Here is a 23,855-nt window from a genome sequence, read left to right as displayed (position 1 = left end):
AGTGTTTAATAGTTATGGCTGAAATTAAGATTTACAAAATGTTCTTAAATTTTTTTAGTAAACCCTAAGATATCAAATTTGTTATTTTGCAACTACGTTTCTGTCTGTCTGTTTCCATTTTAATTTAATTTATTGACCTGAAGACCAGGAAAATCCCTAAAAAGAAAATCAACATGTTAGTGAAACATTTTGATCCCGCCCCGTCCGCCCCGCAATCAACACCCATTTAGTATGAGTGACAAGAGGCAGTAACCAATCAATCAACATTCTCCATCCAGGGGTCCTTCTCAAGCAAAGAAATGAGAAAAAAAACAACGCGTGACCTTTAGTGAGGCGTCTAGTTCATGCCCGTTAGAAAAAATAAATAAAATGATCATTTAAAACTAACTAATAATAATAATAATAATAATAATAATAATAATAGTTTTCCATGAGGCATTTTTTGGTTCAGTTTTTGTATCAGGCTTGATATATGCCCACCTGTTATTTAGTCCCATAGACACCAGATGTCAGTGTTGAGGCATTAAATTAAACTGACAATCAGGTGAGGGTCATGGGTGTCTAACAGACTAATTTACCAGTCAGAGTAAAACGAGTAAAGCAACAGCTGTTTGGATTTGTGATGATCGCTGCTTTTCTTCGACTCTGGAGAACAGCGATCCACACAAACCCAAGCAGCTGTTTCTTCCCTTGTTTCACTCTGAATGGTAAATCATCCCGATCAACACCAACGACCCTCACCCGTGGAGAGCTTGACCAATTGAATAATCAAATGATCGGTTTGTGCAGCTCTGCTATGTAGTAAATGCAAGTGCATGACAGGTAAGGGTTATGGAATTATTATGATGGTCACTTTTATGGGTGAACTCCCAACACTGACATCTGGACGAAATAGCAGGTACTAATATCAAGTCATTGAACCAATAAAAGCCCTTATTTTATTAATAGACATAAATAATGTACAATTACTACTACTAATCCTACTACTACGACTACTACTGCTACTACTACTACTACTAATAATAATAATAATAATAATAATAATAATAATAATAATAATAATAATAATAATAATGTTTAAAGTGCTAATTGCTAGCAGTGAAAGTCAGCCCCCCATGCAATGTTGTGCCAAGGCTAAGTCATCCACTATCCCACAATGCACCAAGATGCCACAGTGTCGCGTCTCTAGGTGACCAACATGATTATGGAGAGAGAGAGAAATATCTGAAATATATCAGAATTGAAGTCTAGTATAATTACAAGCAGGGGTCTAGACAGGGGTTTAGAGAGAGTGCAATAATTAAAATTAAAAAAAAGAAATCCCACGATGCTGAAAAAAAAATCTGGGGAAAAAGTGATTTCAAACTTCACAAGAGAGGGGGAGGAGAGGAGAGAACGATGGGGAGGAGAGAGTGGGGAGAAAGAGAGACAAAAGGAGGAAAAGAGAGGAAGAGGGAGAGGAGATAGTGGGGAGAAAGAGAGATGAGAGGAGGAAAACAGAGAAAGGGAGAGAAGGAATAGCTAGATAGAGAGAGATAGGACAAGAGGAAAAGGAAAAGACAGGGAATGAGGGAGAGGGGTAGAGGAGGGGAGGAAAGGGTTAATAGAGACAGGAAAAGAGCAAAAGGAGAAAACAGAGAATAGAGTGTGTACAGAGAGAGATGGGGATGGGAAGTTGGAATAGAGAAGGTGAGACAAAGGAGAGAGGGTAGAGAGAAACGATAGGAGAAAGTGAAGAGGGGAGTGAAGAGGGGAGACAGACTAAAGACTAAAGAGAGAGATAACTGAGAGACGATGAGATATAGAGAGAGATAGAAGGGAGAGGGAAAATGGGAGAGGAAGAGTGAGAGAGGGACAAAGTCTGGTGGAAAGTTTAACAAAACTAAATGAAAATAAAAAATGGCTGGACAGACAGGAAGTTGCACTAGAAGCAGAGGTTTGGAGGTGGAAGGTCAGGGTGACTGTGCTGCTGCTGCAAGGGTTAAAGGTCACTCCTCAAGATTCTGAGGTCTGATTAATATGAGAGAGTGAGGGGAAGAGGAGAGAGAGAGAGAGAGAGAGAGAGAGAGAGAGAGAGAGAGAGAGGAGAGAGATGAAAAGGGGATGAGAAGGAGGAATAGGAGAGTAAAAAGTAAAAGAGAGGGAGAGGAAAAGTGAAAGAGAAAGAGAGGAGAGTGGGGTGAGGAGAAAAGAGAGAACAGAAGATGGAGAGAATAGAAATGGGGAGAGGAAGGAGAGATATGTTATAGATAGAAAGAAAGACAGAAAGAGAAAGAGGGGAGAGAAAGAGAAAGTAGAGAAGAGATGGGGAAACAGAGGAAAGGACAGAAGAAACTAAACATGGCACACAGACAGATAGCTAGATAGATAGATAGATAGATAGACAGACAGACAGGCAGACAGTAGGAGGTTGAGGGAGATTGTGAATTTCACGATGCTGGATTGATAAACCTGATATTTAGTTTATTTTGCGGCCGCTGTCCTGCGTTCAGCGACTGACCCCTGCCGAATCCTGTCCCAGAGAGAAGGGGGGAGGGGGAAGGAGGGAGGGGGAATGAGGGAGCGGGGGGTAGCGAGGGAGCGGGGGGGTGGGGGGGGGGGGGTGAGAGAGGCATCAGAGAGGGAGGGAGAGATGTTACTGAGGATCCCGAAACTGGAAAAAAGAAACACCTTCACACAGAGATTGGAACATTGTGACAAATATGAAGAATAATTTGTAATGCTGCCCATTCTAAACTTTTGTGTGTGTTTGAAGACATGTCACTGTATTTAGTTAGAAGAGAGCATTTATGTAACCTTGTACTGTAATCAGACTCCACAGCAGTTGCTGACAGACGGTGAGAAGGGGGAGAGGTCAGCTGTTTGGGTAGGGGGGTGTTTATTTCACTCCCTCACCCCCCTTATCTCTTACTGGGAAATGTGCCAGCGTGCCTTTACCAAATATGGACGCAATTGGAAATAGCACCCCAGCAATAGTAACAGAGGAGCTACATCCCAGTCAGATTCCAGCACTGGGAATGGCTGAGCTGTGCTGGTGCTACTGGGCACAATCTGGACTGTTTGAAGGAACGCTTTGGATTTTAAAAGCCCATTTGGTTTATTAAATTAAGTTTGCAGGTCTCAGTTTCTATCCCTATACCATATTAGTCAGTATATAAACTCCCTATACCATACCCCTCAGTATATATACCATATAACACAGTATATAAGCACAGCAATACCATATTTATCAGTATATTAACACCCTGATACCATATTACTAGGTATACAAGCACCCCTATACCATGTACAAGCATAATTATACCATATTACCCAGTATATAAGCTCTCTATAAAATATTAGTATAATACAATGGTATTCAGTACATATCACCCCTATATTATATTACACAGTACATAAGCATTATTACACCATGTTATTTAGAATATAAGCACTCCAATACCATAATACTCAATATATAAGCACCCATATACTGTATTCCCTGTTATATAAGCACCCTCTATGCCCTATAACATAGTTTATAAACCTTCCTGTACCGTATTCCTCAGTATATAAGAGCACCGATACACTATTGCTCAGTGTAAGCCCCCCCAGTATGAAGCTGGTTCCGTACATACCGTGTTACTGGGAGGGTTGGCGTCAGTGTTCTGCTCAGGCAGCGAGGGGGGCGGGCCGGGCTGATACATTCTAAGCGCGTGTTCCTGAAACTCCACCCCCAAGACAGAGGGGTGGGCGGGGCTGAACTCCATGGGGAGGCGGGGCCCCTGCATGGTGGGAGGAGCCTGGGCAGGAGGGTAGGCAGGGGGCGGGCCATAGGCTGTGGTCAAGGAGGCATCAGCAGAGCTGGAGCCACCCTCCGAACCTGGGGGAGCACCCTAGGGAGGAGAAAGAGGGAGAGGAGATGGAGGAGAGGGGAGGAGAGGGAGGAGAGAAGAGAGGGAGAAAGAGGGAGAGAGGGAGTGGGACAATCAAAATGAAGAGTGTGTGAGGAGAGGAAGAGTGAGAGAGGGGGAAGAAGAGGGAGAGACGGAGTGGATAAGGGGGAGGGGGAGGAAAGGATGGAGGAGGAGAGGGGAAGACAGAGGAGAAGGGAGGGGGGAGGGAGGAAAAAGAGGGAGTGGAGGAAGGGGAGAGGGAGAGAAAACAAAGTACATAATGCGGGAAAGGGCAAGATAGATGTGAGTGAAAAATGAGAAAGGTATATCACTGATTCAATTACTAAGCACACGTTCACCCTGATGTATTCTGCAATATATAAAAGATGCATCTCCCTGTTTCAGATATAGAAATAATAAAAGAGACTAAACTGATTCAATGTACTGTACCAACGCTGGCAAGACCACAATATATAACATTATAAAACCCTGTACACAACTACAACAGCTGCACAACATGATGTCTTTATAAAGTTGTAATCTAGTGCGCTGGCATTGCCTGCTGCGTGCTGGGCAGAGCCTCACTGTGCTGTGCTGCACACAGGGCAATGCTGGCAGGGCCACATTTTATAACAATCATATAAAGCCCTTAACAGAACATGGTGTCTATATCCTTTATAGGAGCTCAAGTGATAATGTTAATGAAGCTAATAAGAGGTAAAAAAATAGATTTTAAAGAGGGTTAGCATTCCTTTAAAGAGGGACCAGTGATAAAGTTAATGAAGCTAATGAGAGGTAACAGAATAGATTTTAAAGAGGGTTAGCACTCCTTTAAAGGGAGGACCAGTTATAGTGTTAATTAATGTAGTAAGAGTTAAGAAAGGCAGTCCTCTTAGTAATGATATCCACACCATACCTACACACTGTGCTCCTGTGCTGTCCTAGGTCCTGCAGTAGAACATGCTTCTCTGAATCCAAAATCCACAAGCAGCATGACCCCCCTAACCTCTATATACCTCTCCAGCAGCCAATCAGAGAGCAGAGGGAGGGGCCAGGCACTGACTGACAAGAGCCAAGTGTCCATCTCTCTCCCCCTCTCTCTCTCTCCCTCCCTCCTGTCATGTCTCACTCTCTCTCCTCTTTCCATCATTATTTTTTCCTTCTCTCTCTCTCTCTCTCTCTCTCTCTCTCTCTCTCTCTCTCTCTCTCTCTCTCTCTCTCTCCAGCCATCTCTCAATTTCAAATAGCGTTTCCAGTCCCCACAAGTGTTCAAAGCCTGCCTGTCACAGTGTCTCTCCTCTCTCTCCCCTCCCCCTGTCATTAAACATGAGGACCACAAATACAAGTCTCTCTCTAGCAACACATTAACTGGGACCCAATGCACGATGCACTCAATCATTTGTGCAGAATGAGTTTAATCAGAATGGAGTTAGTAGCTCTATAGGTACAAGCACACACCCCCAGATTCTGATGCTCTCAATACCTGGTGAGCTAAAGAAGGTCCTGAGCGAGTTTCATCACAACCGGACAAGCGCTTCTCTAGATGTGTGTGAAACTCATAAGTGTAGCATACTCTCCCTGATAAAAGCTCATTACAGCGCTGTGCTTCACAGTGCTTCCCTATGCTCTACCATGCTTTCACTGTGCTTTATTACACTTTGCTGCTGAGAAAAGGGGTGGAAAGAGGGGTGAGAGATAGAGAAAGAGGGGAAGAGAAAAAGAAGGGAAGGAAGAGAGAAGGAGGGAGTGAGATAGAAAGAGATCCCTTTTAAAAGTTCACCATGCTTTCACTGTGCTTTATTACACTTTGCTGTGCTTTTGCTATGGGAAACTTTCATAGTGCGAGAGAGAAAGAGAGGAGAAGAGAGAGAGAGACAGTGAATGGGAGAGCGATTCATAAATGGTTATTCATAAAAATTTATTCATATTTTTTTAAACCGCATCTCTTTTCAGAATCGTGCGTTCATTCAAATTCAATGACGGAATGACCCAGAGTACGCGTCCCAATCACGCCGCTGCGTTGCTTAAAGCACATGCAGAGCTTGCTCAAAGACAGCGATTCTCAGAGTCGTTTAATTCAGGTTTATAAACACTTTCCTTATCACACATTGTTTATAAACATTCCCTGAACACACAGAGCACTGCTGTGATTATTTCACTCAGGAGGAGAAACGACCCTCTGGGGGCTATTGGAATAACTACAGGATCGTTCAGGGGTACCCCTCTATTGGAATAACTACAGGATCATTCAGGGGTACCCCTCTATTATAAAAACTACAGGATCGATCAGGGGTACCCCTCTATTGGAATAACTACGGGATCATTCAGGGGTACCCCTCTATTATAATAACTACAGGATTGATCAGGGGTATCACTCTATTGGAATAACTACAGGATCATTCAGGGGTACCCCTCTATTGGAATAACTACAGGATCGATCAGGGGTATCACTCTATTATAATAACTACAGGATGATTCAGGGGTACCCCTCTATTGGAATAACTATGGGATTGTTCAGGGGTACCCCTCTATTATAATAACTACAGGATCGTTCAGGGGGTACCCCTCTATTATTGTTTATAATAATGAGAAGATGCTGGGAACTGTTTGTGCTTTTACGACAATATAGTTACAAGTGAAAGCTTTGGATCAAGCTTAAGCTGTGTGTGTTCTTTTGAAAAGTAGGGCTGATGTTAGCTTTAAAATAAAGGGCAATGTTTTATTCCATACAGTGTACATCCGTAAGTGTTGGGTGTCTCTCTCTAATCATGCTGAGTGTGTTTCATTCTCTTGTATGTGGTAAACTTTTAAAAAGAAACTACTGATAAACTCGACTACTGCAGTAAAAGAGATAAGGTCATAAGCAAACATTTCTATGTTGGGTGAATCTTGCAAGGCTGTTTGTATTTAAGACAATGCTCTGGCTTTTTAAACTTCACAAACACTGCACTGGTTAAAACAAGCCTGTCAGTGACATCCATCCCCTGTCACCGTCAAATCAGAGCTCTCGGTGTGAGGATGACACATATTTCATGCTCATGCTTCAGTTTGGTCAGTGACGGGCTGGAAATTAGTTGTGAAGTTAGAAATCTCGGTGTTATCTTTGATCCTTGTCTAACCTTCGAAGCGCATGTTCGAAATGTCACCAAGGTGTCTTTTTCTCACCTGCGTAACACAGCCTGCTTAAGACCTATTCTCTCTCTCTGTGATGCGGAGAGACTTGTGCATGTCTTTGTCTCCTCACATCTTCACTACTGCAATGTCTTGCTTGCTGGTGCTTCAAAACATGCTCTCAATAAGATACAGTATGTTCAGAACCCGACTGAGCGAATTCTAACAGACCGAAATCCTTTGAACATATAACACCTGTGTTGGCATCCCTGCATTGGCTCCCTGTTAAATCCAGGATTGATTTTAAAATATCACTGTTGACATGGCCTTGAATGGTTTGGCACCAAGCTACATCTCCGATATGTTAACTGAATATATTCCTGTGCAAAACCTGCGATCTGCTGAAGCTGGTCTCTTAAGAGTCCCAAAAACTAGGCTCCGGTCTATGGGATATGAATGCATAACAGCAAAATGTCATGGAATTCCCTTCCACAGACAATTAAGGATTAAAAAAATGTGGATATTTTTAAAAGTCACTTAAACATGCATCTTTTTAAATTGGTATATCAGCCTATGAAGGAGACCTGCTTTGATGAATTTGTATTGTATAGTGTTCTGTGTGCAATGTTTTAATATGTATAGTCTGTGTAATTATTTAAGATTATGTGTTAGTGTGTTTTTAGATTGTAAAATGCTTTGAGATGTGCTGCATGAATTGCGCTATATAAAAAAATAAAGATTATTATTATTATATTATTGTTATTATTTATCAACAGCATGTACAGAGCCGTGCAGAATAAGACATGCCAATGAAGAGTTTAATGGGAATTGGATAAGTGGTATTGAAGACCTTCATTTGGTAAGCAAATGAGGTGTCCTGGTAAAGTCTATTAAAATGATTTAGTGTGTGGAATAACTTCTTGTGTTCTCAAGATGGGAAAGTGGGACACAGAGATGGACGGAATCTGATCCTCTCAATATCTTCTGCCAAATAATGTTAATAGCAAGTGTCATTGTGATTGGATAAGCGGTTCTCCAGATGTATGCAAACATGTAATGCAATGTCACCCTCCAGATGACCAAAGCAGTGTGACACTATCTGACAGCATGGCTTAAAAAACGAGATTTCTTCAGTGTTGTGAAGAATCAAATACCGGATTCTGGAGAGTCAACGCCCCGGTTTCAACCATCGCCCCACCGCAACTTTTAGCGGAAAGTTCAATTTGCACCATTAATTTTCGGTTTTTAATAACCATGTGCAAATAATGCCTGAGAGGAAACATCGCGGCTCACCTGAATAGAAAAAAACAAACAAACTGCGGTTTCGGATCAGATGATACAGACTCCGCGGTCTGATTGATTACGCTTCCTGTTGTTACGCTACAAACAATCCATATTTTTGATATTTTTTTAGACACTGCAAGAGCTTGTATCTCAGGCACCATTTTATTGTATTGCAACTTTGGATGTTATATTTCTCCACTCTGGCACGCACTTGCCGATTCTTCCTGACTAACATCCGAAGAATCCGACCCTTCCTCACCAACTATGCTACCCAGCTCCTGGTCCAGGCCCTGGTACTCTCCCGCCTAGACTACTGCAACTCCCTCCTGGCTGGCCTCCCTGCGTCCGCCACCCGTCCGCTCCAGCTCATCCAGAACTCTGCTGCTCGCCTGGTGTTCTCTCTGCCTCGCTTCGCCCACGCTACTCCACTACTCCGCTCGCTCCACTGGCTCCCGATCACCGCTCGCATCCAGTTCAAGACTCTTGTACTAGCCTACAGATGCCTTGACCAGACTGCACCCAGCTACCTCCAGACCCTCATCTCTCCCTACACCCCCACTCGACCTCTCCGCTCCGCCTGCACTAGAAGACTAGCTCTACCTCCTCTACGCTCCCCTGCCTCCAGAGCCCGCTCCTTCTCCACCCTTGCTCCGCAGTGGTGGAATGACCTTCCTACAGATGTCAGGACTGCCCAGTCCCTGACCACATTCCGGCGCCTCCTTAAGACTCACCTCTTCAAAGAGCACCTGTAGAACTCCTGTTTGTATCCTGGGACACTATCACCCTTCATGTAAATGTGCTTTATTTTGCTCTTATCAGCCCCCTATTTTACTGCATTTAATCCTGTACTTCAGAATACTGTAATCTGCCAAGTTTTTAACCTGTAGTACTTTGTATTTAATCACATCCTGATGTAACTATCACTATTTAATCATATCCTGATGTAACTATCACTATTATCTGCTGTATTATTGAATTGTGGTTTGTCACACTTGTACTTTGCTTGAACAAAAGTTATTGTATTTCTTGCTCTTATTGTATTACTTGTATTGTAACACTTGAAATGTTTTTGCTTACGATTGTAAGTCGCCCTGGATAAGGGCGTCTGCTAAGAAATAAATAATAATAATAATAATATATTTCGTGTCGTGTTTTCACACTGAACACTGCAATGTATTACTTGCAGAGATTATGTAAAGCCCTTTATTTTAATGCACCTAAAATTCACGTGTTTCTACTGTATATACTTTAAGTCCAGAGACTTTTATTGCTTTTTTGACGATGTGGGCTTGCACTGGACACTGCAGCTTTAGAGTTTAATGTTTGTTTTGTGAAAATGACAAAACAGCGGACATAGTGCAGCAGCTTTGAATTGTATTTCACCAGTCATTAATAATTCTTTATCGTGATTGTGTGCCGCGCTCTACTTTTGAATTTTAAGCAAATGAGGAGACAGACAGTAGTCGTGTACCATAAGACACAGGGAGAGGGGAGTCGACAGGACAGATTTAATTGTATACTAATCTGTAAAACAAGTTCTTTTACTATAAACGGCAATGTCCTAATCTCTACAAACTACCTAAGATTAGATAGTAAAAAAATAGTGACATTCTGCACTGACTTTAGCTAAATCTGCCTCTCTCTCCAGCACTCCATCATGTACATAACACACTGTGTAACTGTGTAAAATGAAGCTAAAATACATACAGACGATTTGATATATGTCTGAAATATATTCTAAATTACAGGTTTTAAAAGAGGGCTAATAAGGTAAGAAAATGGATTTTAAAGATGGTCAGCACTCCTTTAAAGGGAGGGGCCGGTGATCATGTTAATAAAGCTAATAAGAGGTAAGAGAATGGATTTTAAAGATGGTCAGCGCTCCTTTAAAGGGAGGGGCCGGTGATCGTGTTAATAAAGCTAATAAGAGGTGAGAGAATGGATTTTAAAGATGGTCAGCGCTCCTTTAAAGAGAGGGCCAGTGATCATGTTAATAAAGCTAATAAGAGGTGAGAGAATGGATTTTAAAGATGGTCAGCGCTCCTTTAAAGGGAGGGGCCGGTGATCATGTTAATAAAGCTAATAAGAGGTGAGAGAATGGATTTTAAAGATGGTCAGCGCTCCTTTAAAGGGAGGGGTCAGTGATCATGTTAATAAAGCTAATAAGAGGTGAGAGAATGGATTTTAAAGATGGTCAGCGCTCCTTTAAAGGGAGGGGTCAGTGATCATGTTAATAAAGCTAATGAGAAGTTCGTTAAGATCGTTAAGCCTTGCTTTTAAATCTTTTTTTAACGTTGAATGAAGCTGACGATCTGAGAGCCAGTTGTTTGAGTGCCCCTCAACCACCCCCTTTCTATTTTTAGGGAGGTGTGAAGGGCTCAGTGTCTCCTTGACGTTAGCTATCAGCTGTCAGGGTCAAAGGTGAAGCCTTGTGTCAAATGAGCTGCTACTGGATTGTAACAGGTGGTTGGGGGTCAGCTTTCTGGTGTTTACAGTCAGCAGCACCTGCTCTCTGTCAATAGCACCATTACCACTGGACACATAATTAGGAATACCTGCTACACAACTGTCAACGGGGGTAGCATAGGGCACACTTTAGAAAATAAATCAGCTTTACTGTTCCTGAGAGATCATTCCTTTATAATTAGCGGTGATGCCAGTCAAGGACAAAGGAACACCAGTCAAGGAACACCTTCCATAACACTGTCCATGGAGTGTAGGGAATGGATCTGAAGTTATAAAATCTGCTTTTAAACATTGTTTCAACAGGGAACAATTCTTTTATAATTAATACCAGGCTCTACAGGGACAAAATATTAGGGACATAAAAAAATGAGAAAGCTTGAAAGGATTCCAGTGATTGTGCCTCAACAATATGACTAGGTAAGCCAATTCCATACCCTCTCCACTCTCTCTGTGAAGAAGTGTTTCCTTCCCACTATCCTCTCTTAATTTACAACAGTGTCCTCTAGACCTGGTTCCTGTGCTGTGCACTGTCTATAGCAGGGGGTGTCAAACTCCAGGCCTCGGGGCCCGCAGGGGCTTTTGATTTTCATTCCAACAAAAGCTCTCAATTAACATAATCGATCTAATTATTTGTTCACTTGAACATATTTCATATTTTTTCAAGGTCTTTTACAGTTGATGATTTTAAAAAATACACTTAATTCAAGGTACTAACGCATAAAACCATTTTGAGGCCTGGAGAGAAGAGTATCCAATTAATCAAATAATTAGACCAGTTAAGTGTTTGAGAGCTCGGGTGGAACGAAAGCCAGAAGACACTGCGGCCCTTCAGGAGCTGAGTGTGACCCCCCTGCTCTATAGGGTTTGTCAACTCGTTTTAAGCTTTCAAATACTTGTCACGTGCCCCTGATCATTCTTTGTTCCAGGCTAACTAGATTCAGTTCTTTCAGCCTATCTTTATAGCTCATTCCTTCAAGCCTTGCTGGGATTAGTCTGGTAGTTGTTCTTTGGACTCTCTCTAGGACCACAATGTCCTTTTGGTGGTGTGGGGACCAGCATTGGACACAATATGTGCACTCTCACCAAAACACCTGCCATAGTACTGTCAATAGGGTGTACACCATGTGACTGATTCACCTGCCATAGCACTGTCAATAGGGTGTACACCATGGGACTGATTCACCTGCCACAGCACTGTCAGTAGAGTGCACACCATGGGACTGATTCACCTGCCATAGCACTGTCAATAGAGTATACACCATGGGACTGATTTACCTGCCATAGCACTGTCAATAGGGTGTACACCATGGGACTGATTTACTTGCCACAGGACGGTCAATAGGGTGTACATCATGGGACTGATTCACCTGCCATAGCACTGTTAATAGGGTGTACACCATGGGACTGATTCACCTGCCATAGCACTGTCAATAGGGTGTACACCACGGAGTGATTCACCTGCCACAGCACTGTCAATAGGGTGTACACCATGGGACTGATTCACCTGCCATAGCACTGTCAATAGGGTGTACACCATGGGACTGATTCACCTGCCATAGCACTGTCAATAGGGTGTACACCATGGGACTGATTCACCTGCCATAGCACTGTCAATAGGGTGTACACCATGGGACTGATTCACCTGCCATAGCACTGTCAATAGGGTGTACACCATGGGACTGATTCACCTGCCATAGCACTGTCAATAGGGTGTACACCATGGGACTGATTCACCTGCCATAGCACTGTCAATAGGGTGTACACCATGGGACTGATTCACCTGCCATAGCACTGTCAATAGGGTGTACACCATGGGACTGATTCACCTGCCATAGCACTGTCAATAGGGTGTACACCATGGGACTGATTCACCTGCCATAGCACTGTCAATAGGGTGTACACTATGGGACTGATTCACCTGCCATAGCACTGTCAATAGGGTGTACACCATGGGACTGATTCACCTGCCATAGCACTGTCAATAGGGTGTACACCATGGGACTGATTCACCTGCCACAGCACTGTCAATAGGGTGTACACCATGGGACTGATTCACCTGCCGCAGCACTGTCAATGGAGTGCACACCATGGGACTGATTCACCTGCCATAGCACTGTCAATGGAGTGCACACCATGGGACTGATTCACCTGTCATAGCACTGTCAATAGGGTGTACACCATGGGACTGATTCACCTGCCGCAGCACTGTCAATGGAGTGCACACCATGGGACTGATTCACCTGCCATAGCACTGTCAATGGAGTGCACACCATGGGACTGATTCACCTACCATAGCACTGTCAATGGAGTGCACACCATGGGACTGATTCACCTGTCATAGCACTGTCAATAGGGTGTACACCATGGGACTGATTCACCTGCCATAGCACTGTCAATGGAGTGCACACCATGGGACTGATTCACCTACCATAGCACTGTCAATGGAGTGCACACCATGGGACTGATTCACCTGCCACAGCACTGTCAATAGGGTGTACACCATGGGACTGATTCACCTGCCGCAGCACTGTCAATGGAGTGCACACCATGGGACTGATTCACCTGCCATAGCACTGTCAATGGAGTGCACACCATGGGACTGATTCACCTGTCATAGCACTGTCAATAGGGTGTACACCATGGGACTGATTCACCTGCCGCAGCACTGTCAATGGAGTGCACACCATGGGACTGATTCACCTGCCATAGCACTGTCAATGGAGTGCACACCATGGGACTGATTCACCTACCATAGCACTGTCAATGGAGTGCACACCATGGGACTGATTCACCTGTCATAGCACTGTCAATAGGGTGTACACCATGGGACTGATTCACCTGCCATAGCACTGTCAATGGAGTGCACACCATGGGACTGATTCACCTACCATAGCACTGTCAATGGAGTGCACACCATGGGACTGATTCACCTGCCACAGCACTGTCAATAGGGTGTACACCATGGGACTGATTCACCTGCCGCAGCACTGTCAATGGAGTGCACACCATGGGACTGATTCACCTGCCATAGCACTGTCAATGGAGTGCACACCATGGGACTGATTCACCTACCATAGCACTGTCAATGGAGTGCACACCATGGGACTGATTCACCTGCCACAGCACTGTCAATAGGGTGTACACCATGGGACTGATTCACCTGCCGCAGCACTGTCAATGGAGTGCACACCATGGGACTGATTCACCTGCCATAGCACTGTCAATGGAGTGCACACCATGGGACTGATTCACCTGTCATAGCACTGTCAATAGGGTGCACACCATGGGACTGATTCACCTGCCATAGCACTGTCAATAGAGTGTACACCATGGGACTGATTCACCTGCCATAGCACTGTCAATAGAGTGTACACCATGGGACTGATTCACCTGCCATAGCACTGTCAATAGGGTGTACACCATGGGACTGATTCACCTGCCACAGCACTGTCAATAGAGTGTACATCATGGGACTGATTCACCTGCCATAGCACTGTCAATAGAGTGTACACCATGGGACTGATTCACCTGCCATAGCACTGTCAATAGAGTGTACACCATGGGACTGATTCACCTGCCATAGCACTGTCAATAGGGTGCACACCATGGGACCCCATGTATCTAGTGAACCGCCGATCCTCTTATAAAAGTCTCCCGTAATAAAAGCACAGCAGTGTTATAAAGTGCAGTGAAGGCACGGTAAAGCACAGGTAAGCATTGTAAAGCACAGAGAGGTACCGTAAAACACATTGTAAAATAAACCATGGTAAACTCACCCTTATAAAAGTTTCCCACAGTAAAAGCTCAGCAAAGTGTAATAAAGCTCAGCAGTATGTTTATAAGGGTTAGTTTACCATGGTTTGTCCTGAAGTGGTGTGGTGATAAGAAGCTGTTACATAGCTCCTATCTCAGTCCTGTTCCAAGTGTTGCCCAATCTCAGTCTGGTGGAGACAGAGCGAGGCTAATTTTAAACGTGAGTGACAGGTGGAGTAGATATGAGAGAGGCCCCGTCCCCTGAGACAGGGAGCTCGCAGCAAGATCTTCACAGAGGTTAAAGGTGTGTGAGCGTCCTATTGAGGCTTAAAAATAGTCAGTTTGCATGTTTCACAAGGCAGCTACCTTATAAGACCATCACAATGAGAATATGAGCTGGGCTGGGCTGCCCTGTGAAATGCAAGCAGTGTAAAAACAGAACACGAACAAGACTTGGGATGAAAGAAAGAACGAAAGAAAGAAAGAAAGAAAGAAAGAAAGAAAGCTAACCTAGTTTTAAAACCCATTTTCTTACCTACTAATAATAAGAGCAATATTATCACTGGCCCCCCATTAAAGGAGTGCTAACCAAGGGTTTAAAATCAATTTGTTAAAATCTATTTACCACTTGGAATATTGTTACTGGTACCCTTTAAAGGAGTGTTAAACCATGTTTTAAATACCTCTTATTAACTCTAGCAATAGTATCACTGGTTTCCCCTTTCATAGAGTGCTAAATAAGGTTTTAAAAAGCATTTTCCTCTTATTAGTGCTATAAATATTATCTCAGGTTCCCTTTCTTCTGTTTCAGATTGCTTTGGTTCTTTGGTTGTATTTAGGGGTTATCAAAGAGCTGTCACAGTTTTCATAATGCATTTAGTTTAGACAAAACAATAGAAATTCAAAGAAACCCTATATTATAGTTAACTTAGTTTGACCAAACAAGCAAACCACCTCATAGCACGTTTCAGAACTGGGACCTCACAAACTTTACTGAAGAAAACAACAACAACAGTGAAACGAGAATGCAAAACAAATGAGCGAATGGAAAACTGCATGGCGTTGTGAAGGGGAGACAACATCAAAATGCGAGAGCGGTTCTCAAATAAAAGACTGTTGGATGTTCTGCCAACAAAGGCTTTAACAGCGCAACCCCCTCTTTTTAGTTTACTACTAATAGTCGTTTTGAAAATCAATACAGAAGTTAACAGTAACACTCTACTTTGAGTGGCATAAATAAATGTGTCATGAATATGCAATTAATCATTTGCTGAAGTTCAGTTCCATGTTAATAAACAGTCAACAGATATTCTATGCATGTGTGTATCTATCATTAGACTGCCATGAGCTCATATTTCATAGGCATGTTGAGTAGTTTCCTGCTCCAGTAAAATAAAGAAACACAAAGACTGGTATGTAGCGTTACTGATATCAGGGCTGGCGTCAGCACCCGGGCAACCCGGGCAAGAGCCCAGGGCTCCGACGCCAGAGGGGGGCCCACACTCATACAGAAATAAAATTAGAATGTACTATTTCTGTGCCAGCTATCCCACTCAAGCAGCCTTGAAGCGTTTAGTTTGCACTGAACTAAACTAAACTGTATGCGTGCAGTGCAGTGAAACTTTTCAGATCTCCTCTTTTTTCTTTGCCTGCTGGCGTCCTTTTCCCTTAGTCCCGCCTCTTCTCACTCCCTATTGGCTTCCGTCCTCCCCAGTTCTTTGTAAAGCCGATAGTTATTGGCTGATCTCGACGTGCTGTACATTATGCAAATGTGCCAATTAAAGACATTCTATAATTTGCACATTTCCGTCATACTTTCCAACATTCAAGGCTTTCATTTGACAATGATGTTGTTGAGCCTCATTATCAGAACGCCTGAACGCCCATGTGACAGAAATAGAATGATCTTTGGTGGTAAATCTCCCTCCTGACCTGTGAGGGCGCTAAGTGACAGGGACAGAGTACCCTGGACTGGCTGGCCTGACGATTAATTCCCAGGGTTAAAAGGAAGTCGGTCATCTAGAAAGGGGGTGGAGCTTCGATGCACTAACTCATCGACCCGGAAGGGAAACGATGTGGCAGCCGCGGATTGGAGGAGCTGCAATCGTTTACCAAGGGGTCATGAGTGACGGTATAAATAAGGGATGAAGCGACATAATCTGTTCCTTCATTTTGGTTAAGAACAACCCGGAAGGACCTGTGTTTGTGAGATCGTATCGTGAGCGTTTGTTTTGTTTTGTCTCTAATTGTTTCTTGTTGTTTAGTAGATGGCTAACATGTTCCGGAGCTGTCGCCAGAGGCCAGCACAAACCCGGAACAGCACTGCACTTGTTACCATGAATAATTGTATTTAGCACCTCGAGCACTACAGCACTCACCCAGGGCTGGTGACCATGTTTGTGTATTGTGTGTGTACTATTGACTGTGTTTATTATTTTGAACTGCAATTCCTTTATTTAGAAAAGTGCAATACCCATTGCTGGGTATTGTCTGGGAAATATTATTTACAGTCAGCAGTGTGGAGTAGTGGTTAGGGCTCTGGACTCTTGACTGGAGGATCGTGGGTTCAATCCCAGGTGGGGGACACTGCAGCTGTACCCTTGAGCAAGGTACTTTAACTAGACTGCTCCAGTAAAAACCAAACTGTAATAGTATGTAAAATAATGTGATATCTTGTAACAATTATAAGTCGCCCTGGATAAGGGCATCTGATAAGAAATAAATAATAACAATAACTTGGATTACCGTTGTCTGCCTTTCATTTAATCACCGCATCACTCCTGCACCTGTACACTGCAAGCCACTTTGCCACAGCCTATTATAATTATACGATTTTAAATCATCATAACTGAATCCTGTTGTACCTGTGGAACCTCCAAATAAAAAGAAAAATGGGGGGGGGGGGGGGGGGAGGACGACACTGGAGACCCACAAAAACCAGGCGCCGGCCCTGACTGATATTATTCTATAAGCGATCCACACCATCTAAATAATGCAGATTTAAACCACGTGATTGCCATAATCACAATCATGTTTTCAAACTGTGATGATCGTGAGAATAGGGCATTAATAGGTTTACACACCAGCCTCTGTATGTCTTCTTTTTACTGTAGTTGAAAAACCCGAACCTAATTTAATGTTGTCTCTTTTTTTTACAGACACACAACCAATAGCGCCGTTCTTTTGTTGTTTTTAACATGCTTTGATAACTTTGTTCATATACTTTTATAAGAGGGGGGCAGCGTCTTTAATGTAAATCAGCCATGTGCTTTCCCACTGCCCCACATTCTCCCACAGAAGCACCGGTGTGCAACAAACTTTCCTGATTTGAGATTTTTTTTTAAATCTAACTTACTAGAGGGCATTTTTTTATGAATGTACCCGTATTTTAGTTTTTTTTGACAAGGCCCTGCCCATGGTTTAAACGGTGCCCTTCAGGTTACTGCAGATGGTTTACTTCACTATCCCGTGACTGACGGCACTGATGGACTTCAGTAACTCGGAGAAGCTTCTCGAAGGAGGTTTACACATTTACAAAATAAACTAAAAAAATAAATTGCAGACTCGTTTTAGTGTTATTTTCATAATCGTTATGCCTTACATGTGTAAAAAACTGAAAAAAAATGCTGAAGGTGATTAAGTCCAAATGTAACCTTTCGTGAACAACAATGCTTCAATATACGAAGGTGCCGACCACAGTAAGGTAAGAGTCTATGGTACAAGGGATTGTCTCATAACTTACGCCAATAAGTAGGGAATGGCCCTTCAAACTTCAGTTCCCCATGGCTCAGGATAATAGAGACAGCTAAGGTCACACACTCCGCAATGTGCCTTAATGATACACACTAACCCAAAGATTCAAGATTATTTTCATTTTTTTTAGACAAACAGGAGATTTAAAAAGTTCTCGTCCACTAATATTTGTCCCAGCACTAAAAGATATACACGGTTCAATTGTGCTTTGCTTCTGATTGCTACACGCAATAAAGAGAAATGTAACAGGAATCTAGTGGTCGCACTAGAGTACAACTCTATATAGACACCATGTCTGGTTACTGCTGTAGTTATATACAGTGCGGTCCCGCCAGCATTGCCCTGTGTACAGTACAGCACAGCCAGGCTCTGCCCAGCACACAGCAGGCAATGCCAGTGCACTAGATTACAACTTTATATAGACACCATGTTGGGTAGCTGCTGTAGTTCTGTACAGGGTTTTATATTAGTGTTATACAGTGTGGACCTGCCAGCATTGCCCTGTGTACAGTACAGCACAGCCAGGCTCTTCCCTGCACACAGCAGGCAATGCCAGTGCACTGGATTACAACTTTATATAGACACCATGTTGGGTAGCTGCTGTAGTTCTGTACAGGGTTTTATATTAGTGTTATATAGTGCGGTCCCACCAGCATTGTCCTGTGTACAGCAGTAGAGCGAGGCTCTGCCCAGCACAGGCAATGCAGACCTACCAGAGAGTATTGTATTCTTTATAGAAAGTTTTACCTGGTTATGAAACAGAGACACAGATAGATGGACAGACAAGAAAGGTAGAAAGGAAATACCTGGACAAGTCCGGAGTAACAGGAAGGAGGTTGGGGGTAGACAGGAAGTCCGTAAGGGTGCAAAACGACAGCCGGAGAGGAAAGCATGGCGCATAATAGTCAGGAATGGAGAGGAGAGGAATATAGCAGATGTCCAGGGGAGTATGATATGAAAGAGAGATGAGGGGAGGGAGAGAGATGAAGAAGAATCAATCAAGAGAGAGCGGTGATACAAAATAGAGAGGGAGAGGTGGGAAGGATGGAAAGGAAATGTTTAAATAAGACAGGGGAGAGAAAGTAAGAATAGGCAGAACAATTTAAGATCGAGAAGAGGGAGAAAAGGGGAGGAAGGGAAAAAGGGGAAGAATTCAGGAGAGGGAAAAGGAGAAAAGCAGAAATCCTTTTCACAAATTAAAGCAGTTGTTGTAATGTTCTCTAGCTGCAGTTGAAGTTGTTAGCCAGAAAAAAAGAAAATTAGAAGAAGGTAGAATATTTGTAGTTGCTGTAGTCCAATAGCAGTAGCTGTCCGTTAGTCTGTCAGTCTGTCAGAGACGGAGTTAGGAGATCATGTCTGTCTGTCTGGCGCAGCGCAGCGCCTGTGTCTCGGAGCTGACTGTTTGTAGGATGAGACTGCAAAGAGAGATGGGGGGAGGGGGGGAGGACAGACAGACAGAGACAGCTGCAGGGAGTTCCAAACTCTATTTGTAGACGTCCCACCTCCCCCTCTACTCAGTGCTCATGTTGATAAGATTACATTTGTTGTTTTCAGTTACATGTAACCGTTGTCATAAGTTTCTTAAGCAAAAGTCAGTCAGCAATCCTAATTGGGGCTGACAGAGTCCCAATTGAATGCCGCTGTTGGAAATGAACAAGTCTGATTTCAAACCGCTTTCAAGTGTGTTGGAAACAGAGCCCCCGTTCTAAAATAAAATAAACAAATCAATGTACAGGGCGCCTCGCCCTGTTACAATCCTAAACACAGGTTTTTAACCTCTAGGAAAGAAGGCAGGCAATCCAATACATCCAATTACACAAGAGATTACTAATATCCAATCAAAAACAGTTTTTGGCTCAATGTCATTTACTCTAGGTCCTTGTACAGGGCGTATTCTCCCAAATCATTATGGCCCCTTATTGCCATATTTGGAAATTAATCAAAGGCTGAGCTGGTAACTCAAGTCATCTTTCAGACACACCGCCTTTTAAAAAAAAAGTGGTTACCTTTAAATAAATAAAAAACACAGTGTCTTTCAAAGGAACATAACCCTCGACAAATATTTTATTATTTATTGATAATGTCAGTTAAGTTTAAGTAAATAAACATACGTCAGTGCAGTCTAATCTTGAAGTTTAAACCATTCATCTTTTATGTGGGTGTGACAGAGAGTGAATCAATCCTAGTCAGCAATCTCCCTCCATGTGAGGACGCTGTATAACAGGAACAGTGTGCCCCGGACTGGATGGATTGGCAGTTCAAATCATTCCCGCATAAAAGATTAATTCTCAAACTGAACGCAGTAGGGATTCAAGGAAATGCATGCACATGGATTAGGGAGTGGTTAACATGTAGAAAACAGAAAGTACTGATTAGAGGAGAAACCTCAAAATGGAGCGAGGTAACCAGTGGTGTACCACAGGGATCAGTATTAGGTCCTCTGCTATTCCTAATCTACATTAATGATTTAGATTCTGGTATAGTAAGCAAACTCGTTAAATTTGCAGATGACACAAAAATAGGAGGAGTGGCAAACACTGTTGCAGCAGCAAACGTCATTCAAAATGATCTAGACAGCATTCAGAACTGGGCAGACACATGGCAAATGACATTTAATAGAGAAAAGTGTAAAGTATTGCATGCAGGCAATAAAAATGTGCATTATAAATATCATATGGGAGATACTGAAATTGAAGAAGGGAACTATGAAAAAGACCTAGGAGTTTATGTTGACTCAGAAATGTCTTCATCTAGACAATGTGGGGAAGCTATAAAAAAGGTCAACAAGATGCTCGGATATATTGTGAGAAGTGTTGAATTCAAATCAAGGGAAGTAATGTTAAAACTCTACAATGCATTAGTAAGACCTCACCTAGAATATTGTGTTCAGTTCTGGTCACCTTGTTACAAAAAGGGTATTGCTGCTCTAGAAAGAGTGCAAAGAAGAGCAACCAGAATTATCCTGGTTTTAAAAGGCATGTCGTATGCAGACAGGCTAAAAGAACTGAATCTATTCAGTCTTGAACAAAGAAGACAACGCGGCGATCTGATTCAAACATTCAAAATCCTAAAAGGTATAGACAATGTCGACCCAGGGGACTTTTTTGACCTGAAAAAAGAAACAAGGACCAGGGGTCACAAATGGAGATTAGATAAAGGGGCATTCAGAACAGAAAATAGGAGGCACTTTTTTACACAGAGAATTGTGAGGGTCTGTAACCAACTCCCCAGTAATGTTGTTGAAGCTGACACCCTGGGATCCTTCAAGAAGCTGCTTGATGAGATTCTGGGATCAATAAGCTACTAACAAGCAAACGAGCAAGATGGGCTGAATGGCCTCCTCTCGTTTGTAAACTTTCTTATGTTCTTATGTTCATACCAGGGTCAGTCGGACGCCAGCCATCCAGGAAGGGGGCGTAGTCACAATACCAGAAGTCATCACCTTAATATGGTAGGCGAGGTGTCAGTCATGGATTGGAGGATACGTGATTGCATTCGCTAATAAAGGGGGTGTGACTCAGGGTATTTCAGGGGATGTGACAAAGCGATCTATTCCTTTGTTATGGTTTTATAAAAGGACCAGGTAGGAGTAAAAATGAACCTTGAGTTTACATGCTGTATTCTGTCTGTCTAATAATTGTTACTTGTTTGTCATTGTTAGACGGCTAATCACCGGGAGCTGTCACTACGAGGCCCGCTCTACACCCGGACAACACGTCACCACTGTTCACCATTCACTGTACTTCACCACATACACTAATAAGCACTCACTCTGGACTTGTGACCCTGTTTGTGTTTCCTGTGTTATTCGTGCTGTTTGTTTATTATTGCAGGACTGTAGCCCTTGGTATTACCTGTGTGATACACATCCTTGTGTAGAACCAGGTACTTATTATTTAAGAGTTGCGAGCCCGCAACCCAGCCAAATAAAGGAGCTGTTTCATTGAAGCAGTCGTTTGTCATTTCTACCATATCAATTTCATCTGTCGTGCTCCCCACCGGGTTTTTCCCATTTTATATTGTTTCTACATGTTAGTGCAGTAGCTTCAATTTCTAACATTTTGTTGTTGAGACTTCCAGCATTTAGATAAATACATTTAATGGCTATCTTACCTGAGTTGTTGCCCTTGTTTTGATGTAGTCTCCCTTCTATTTTTTTTGTTGATTTCTCCCCCTTTCCTTTCTAGTGTATTCCTATACGATTTTATTGTATATGCATATACAATATGTTGTGCAATGGCAGATTTTTCTTTTTGTTCTGCTTACTTGAGAAATATTGATTGACGAGATGCAGCCTCAATTCTCTTCCTTGTCGGCATTGCCACCCTGCAGGCTCCATGGATCAGGGTGACAGTGCTGTGTGAGTACAATCAATAGCACTCATCATATTGGGGAAGCCAGCCACCAGGGCAGAAGCCCACTTTCACATCCTGTAAACCTGTCCTGTATGTGGGAAATGTAATAGAATTCCGTGTGAGCTTTAGCAGGGCTTCTTTTTTTGTTTTTGTAAATTGCAGGTTATTAAATAGGTTTCAGTTAAAGCTATGTGGCATAGTTTAAAATAAATAGTTAATACACTGAAGCAGGAGTGTCAAACATACGGCCCGCGGGTCAATTTTTTGTGACCAGCCCATTACTTTTTAAAATTGCATTGATGTACAACCCGCCTCTTTAATATAAGATGTGTATTCAACATGTGCAGTCTGCATTTATGAGTGACATTCCCATTAAGTCAATCGCAGCTCACAGAGGTAGTAAAATAGCCAATCAAATGGCGCACAGGATCCGTTTCCTCACGCACACGTGTAACAGCACAGCACACATAATTTTGATTAGGATAGTGAAGCGAAGGCTTGTTTAAATTTTACTTTGTGTAAAATTTTAAATCAGTAACCAGAAAGTAGTTGGAGATGTCACGGAAGCGAAAGGTGGAGGCGGAACACAGAACATTCCAAAATCGTTAGCCAGATGATTATTGTTTCACTGAATAATTTTTACGGCAAGGCAATATGTCTGATTAGCAGTGCAATGGTTGCAGTTATGAAAGATTATACCACACAACGTCACTATGATACGCTGCACAAAGTATTCTGAGTTTACTGGAAATGAAAGAAGCTATGGAGTCTCAATGAAAGTTTTTTTCTGAAAATTAGAAGAAAAAATGAAAGTGTTCTGGATGCCAGTTTTATTGTTAGCAAAGAGATTGCATGTGCTGCCTAACCTTTTCCAGATGGGGAATTTGTTAAAAGGTGCATGCTTAAAGCTGATGTAGTACGCAAAAGAGGTTTCAATAGTGTGCCTGTTAGTGGTTAAAGCCTGGTTTCGATACACACTAATAAATGATCACTTTAATGCGCACACTAAAATGAATGCCCTTTAGTAAATACCATGTGAATAAAGCTCATCTCATTATTCTGAGCTGGATGCTCATTTAAATACATCAGCATGCATTACCATAAACATCACATATTCATTCTGATTACTATAGTGTAAAGGACTACATTTAGTGCACATCATAATATGCCAAGTATTGCACGCGATGATGATAAAATTGCAATGGTAAATACGGAAATCATTAACGTGCACTCCAATTGCAATTATGGTGCACCATAA

General features: G+C 42.6%; 1 protein-coding gene across 3 annotated transcripts in view; it reads right to left on the bottom strand.

Moving 5' to 3' along the window:
* Positions 1–19,670, bottom strand: part of LOC131725010 (RNA binding protein fox-1 homolog 1-like) — a 42,146-nt gene extending 22,476 nt beyond the window's left edge. For 2 of the 3 annotated variants that reach the window (XM_059018309.1, XM_059018310.1), the window contains exons 1-2: positions 19,049–19,670; positions 3,618–3,875 (exon numbers count right to left, since the gene is read on the bottom strand). In XM_059018309.1, the coding sequence (XP_058874292.1) occupies positions 3,618–3,875; positions 19,049–19,135 (345 nt within the window). In that variant the 5' untranslated portion in view covers positions 19,136–19,670. Of the gene's footprint in view, positions 1–3,617; positions 3,876–4,791; positions 4,871–19,048 lie in introns of those variants that run through there. The other variant, XM_059018311.1, reaches the window with a different exon arrangement.
* Between the last annotated feature and the right edge of the window lie 4,185 nt (positions 19,671–23,855).

The sequence above is a fragment of the Acipenser ruthenus genome, chromosome 59 (assembly GCF_902713425.1).
Source record: "Acipenser ruthenus chromosome 59, fAciRut3.2 maternal haplotype, whole genome shotgun sequence".
In the NCBI taxonomy this organism is placed as follows: Eukaryota; Metazoa; Chordata; class Actinopteri; order Acipenseriformes; family Acipenseridae; genus Acipenser; species Acipenser ruthenus.
This window is presented reverse-complemented; position numbering and strand designations above follow the sequence as displayed.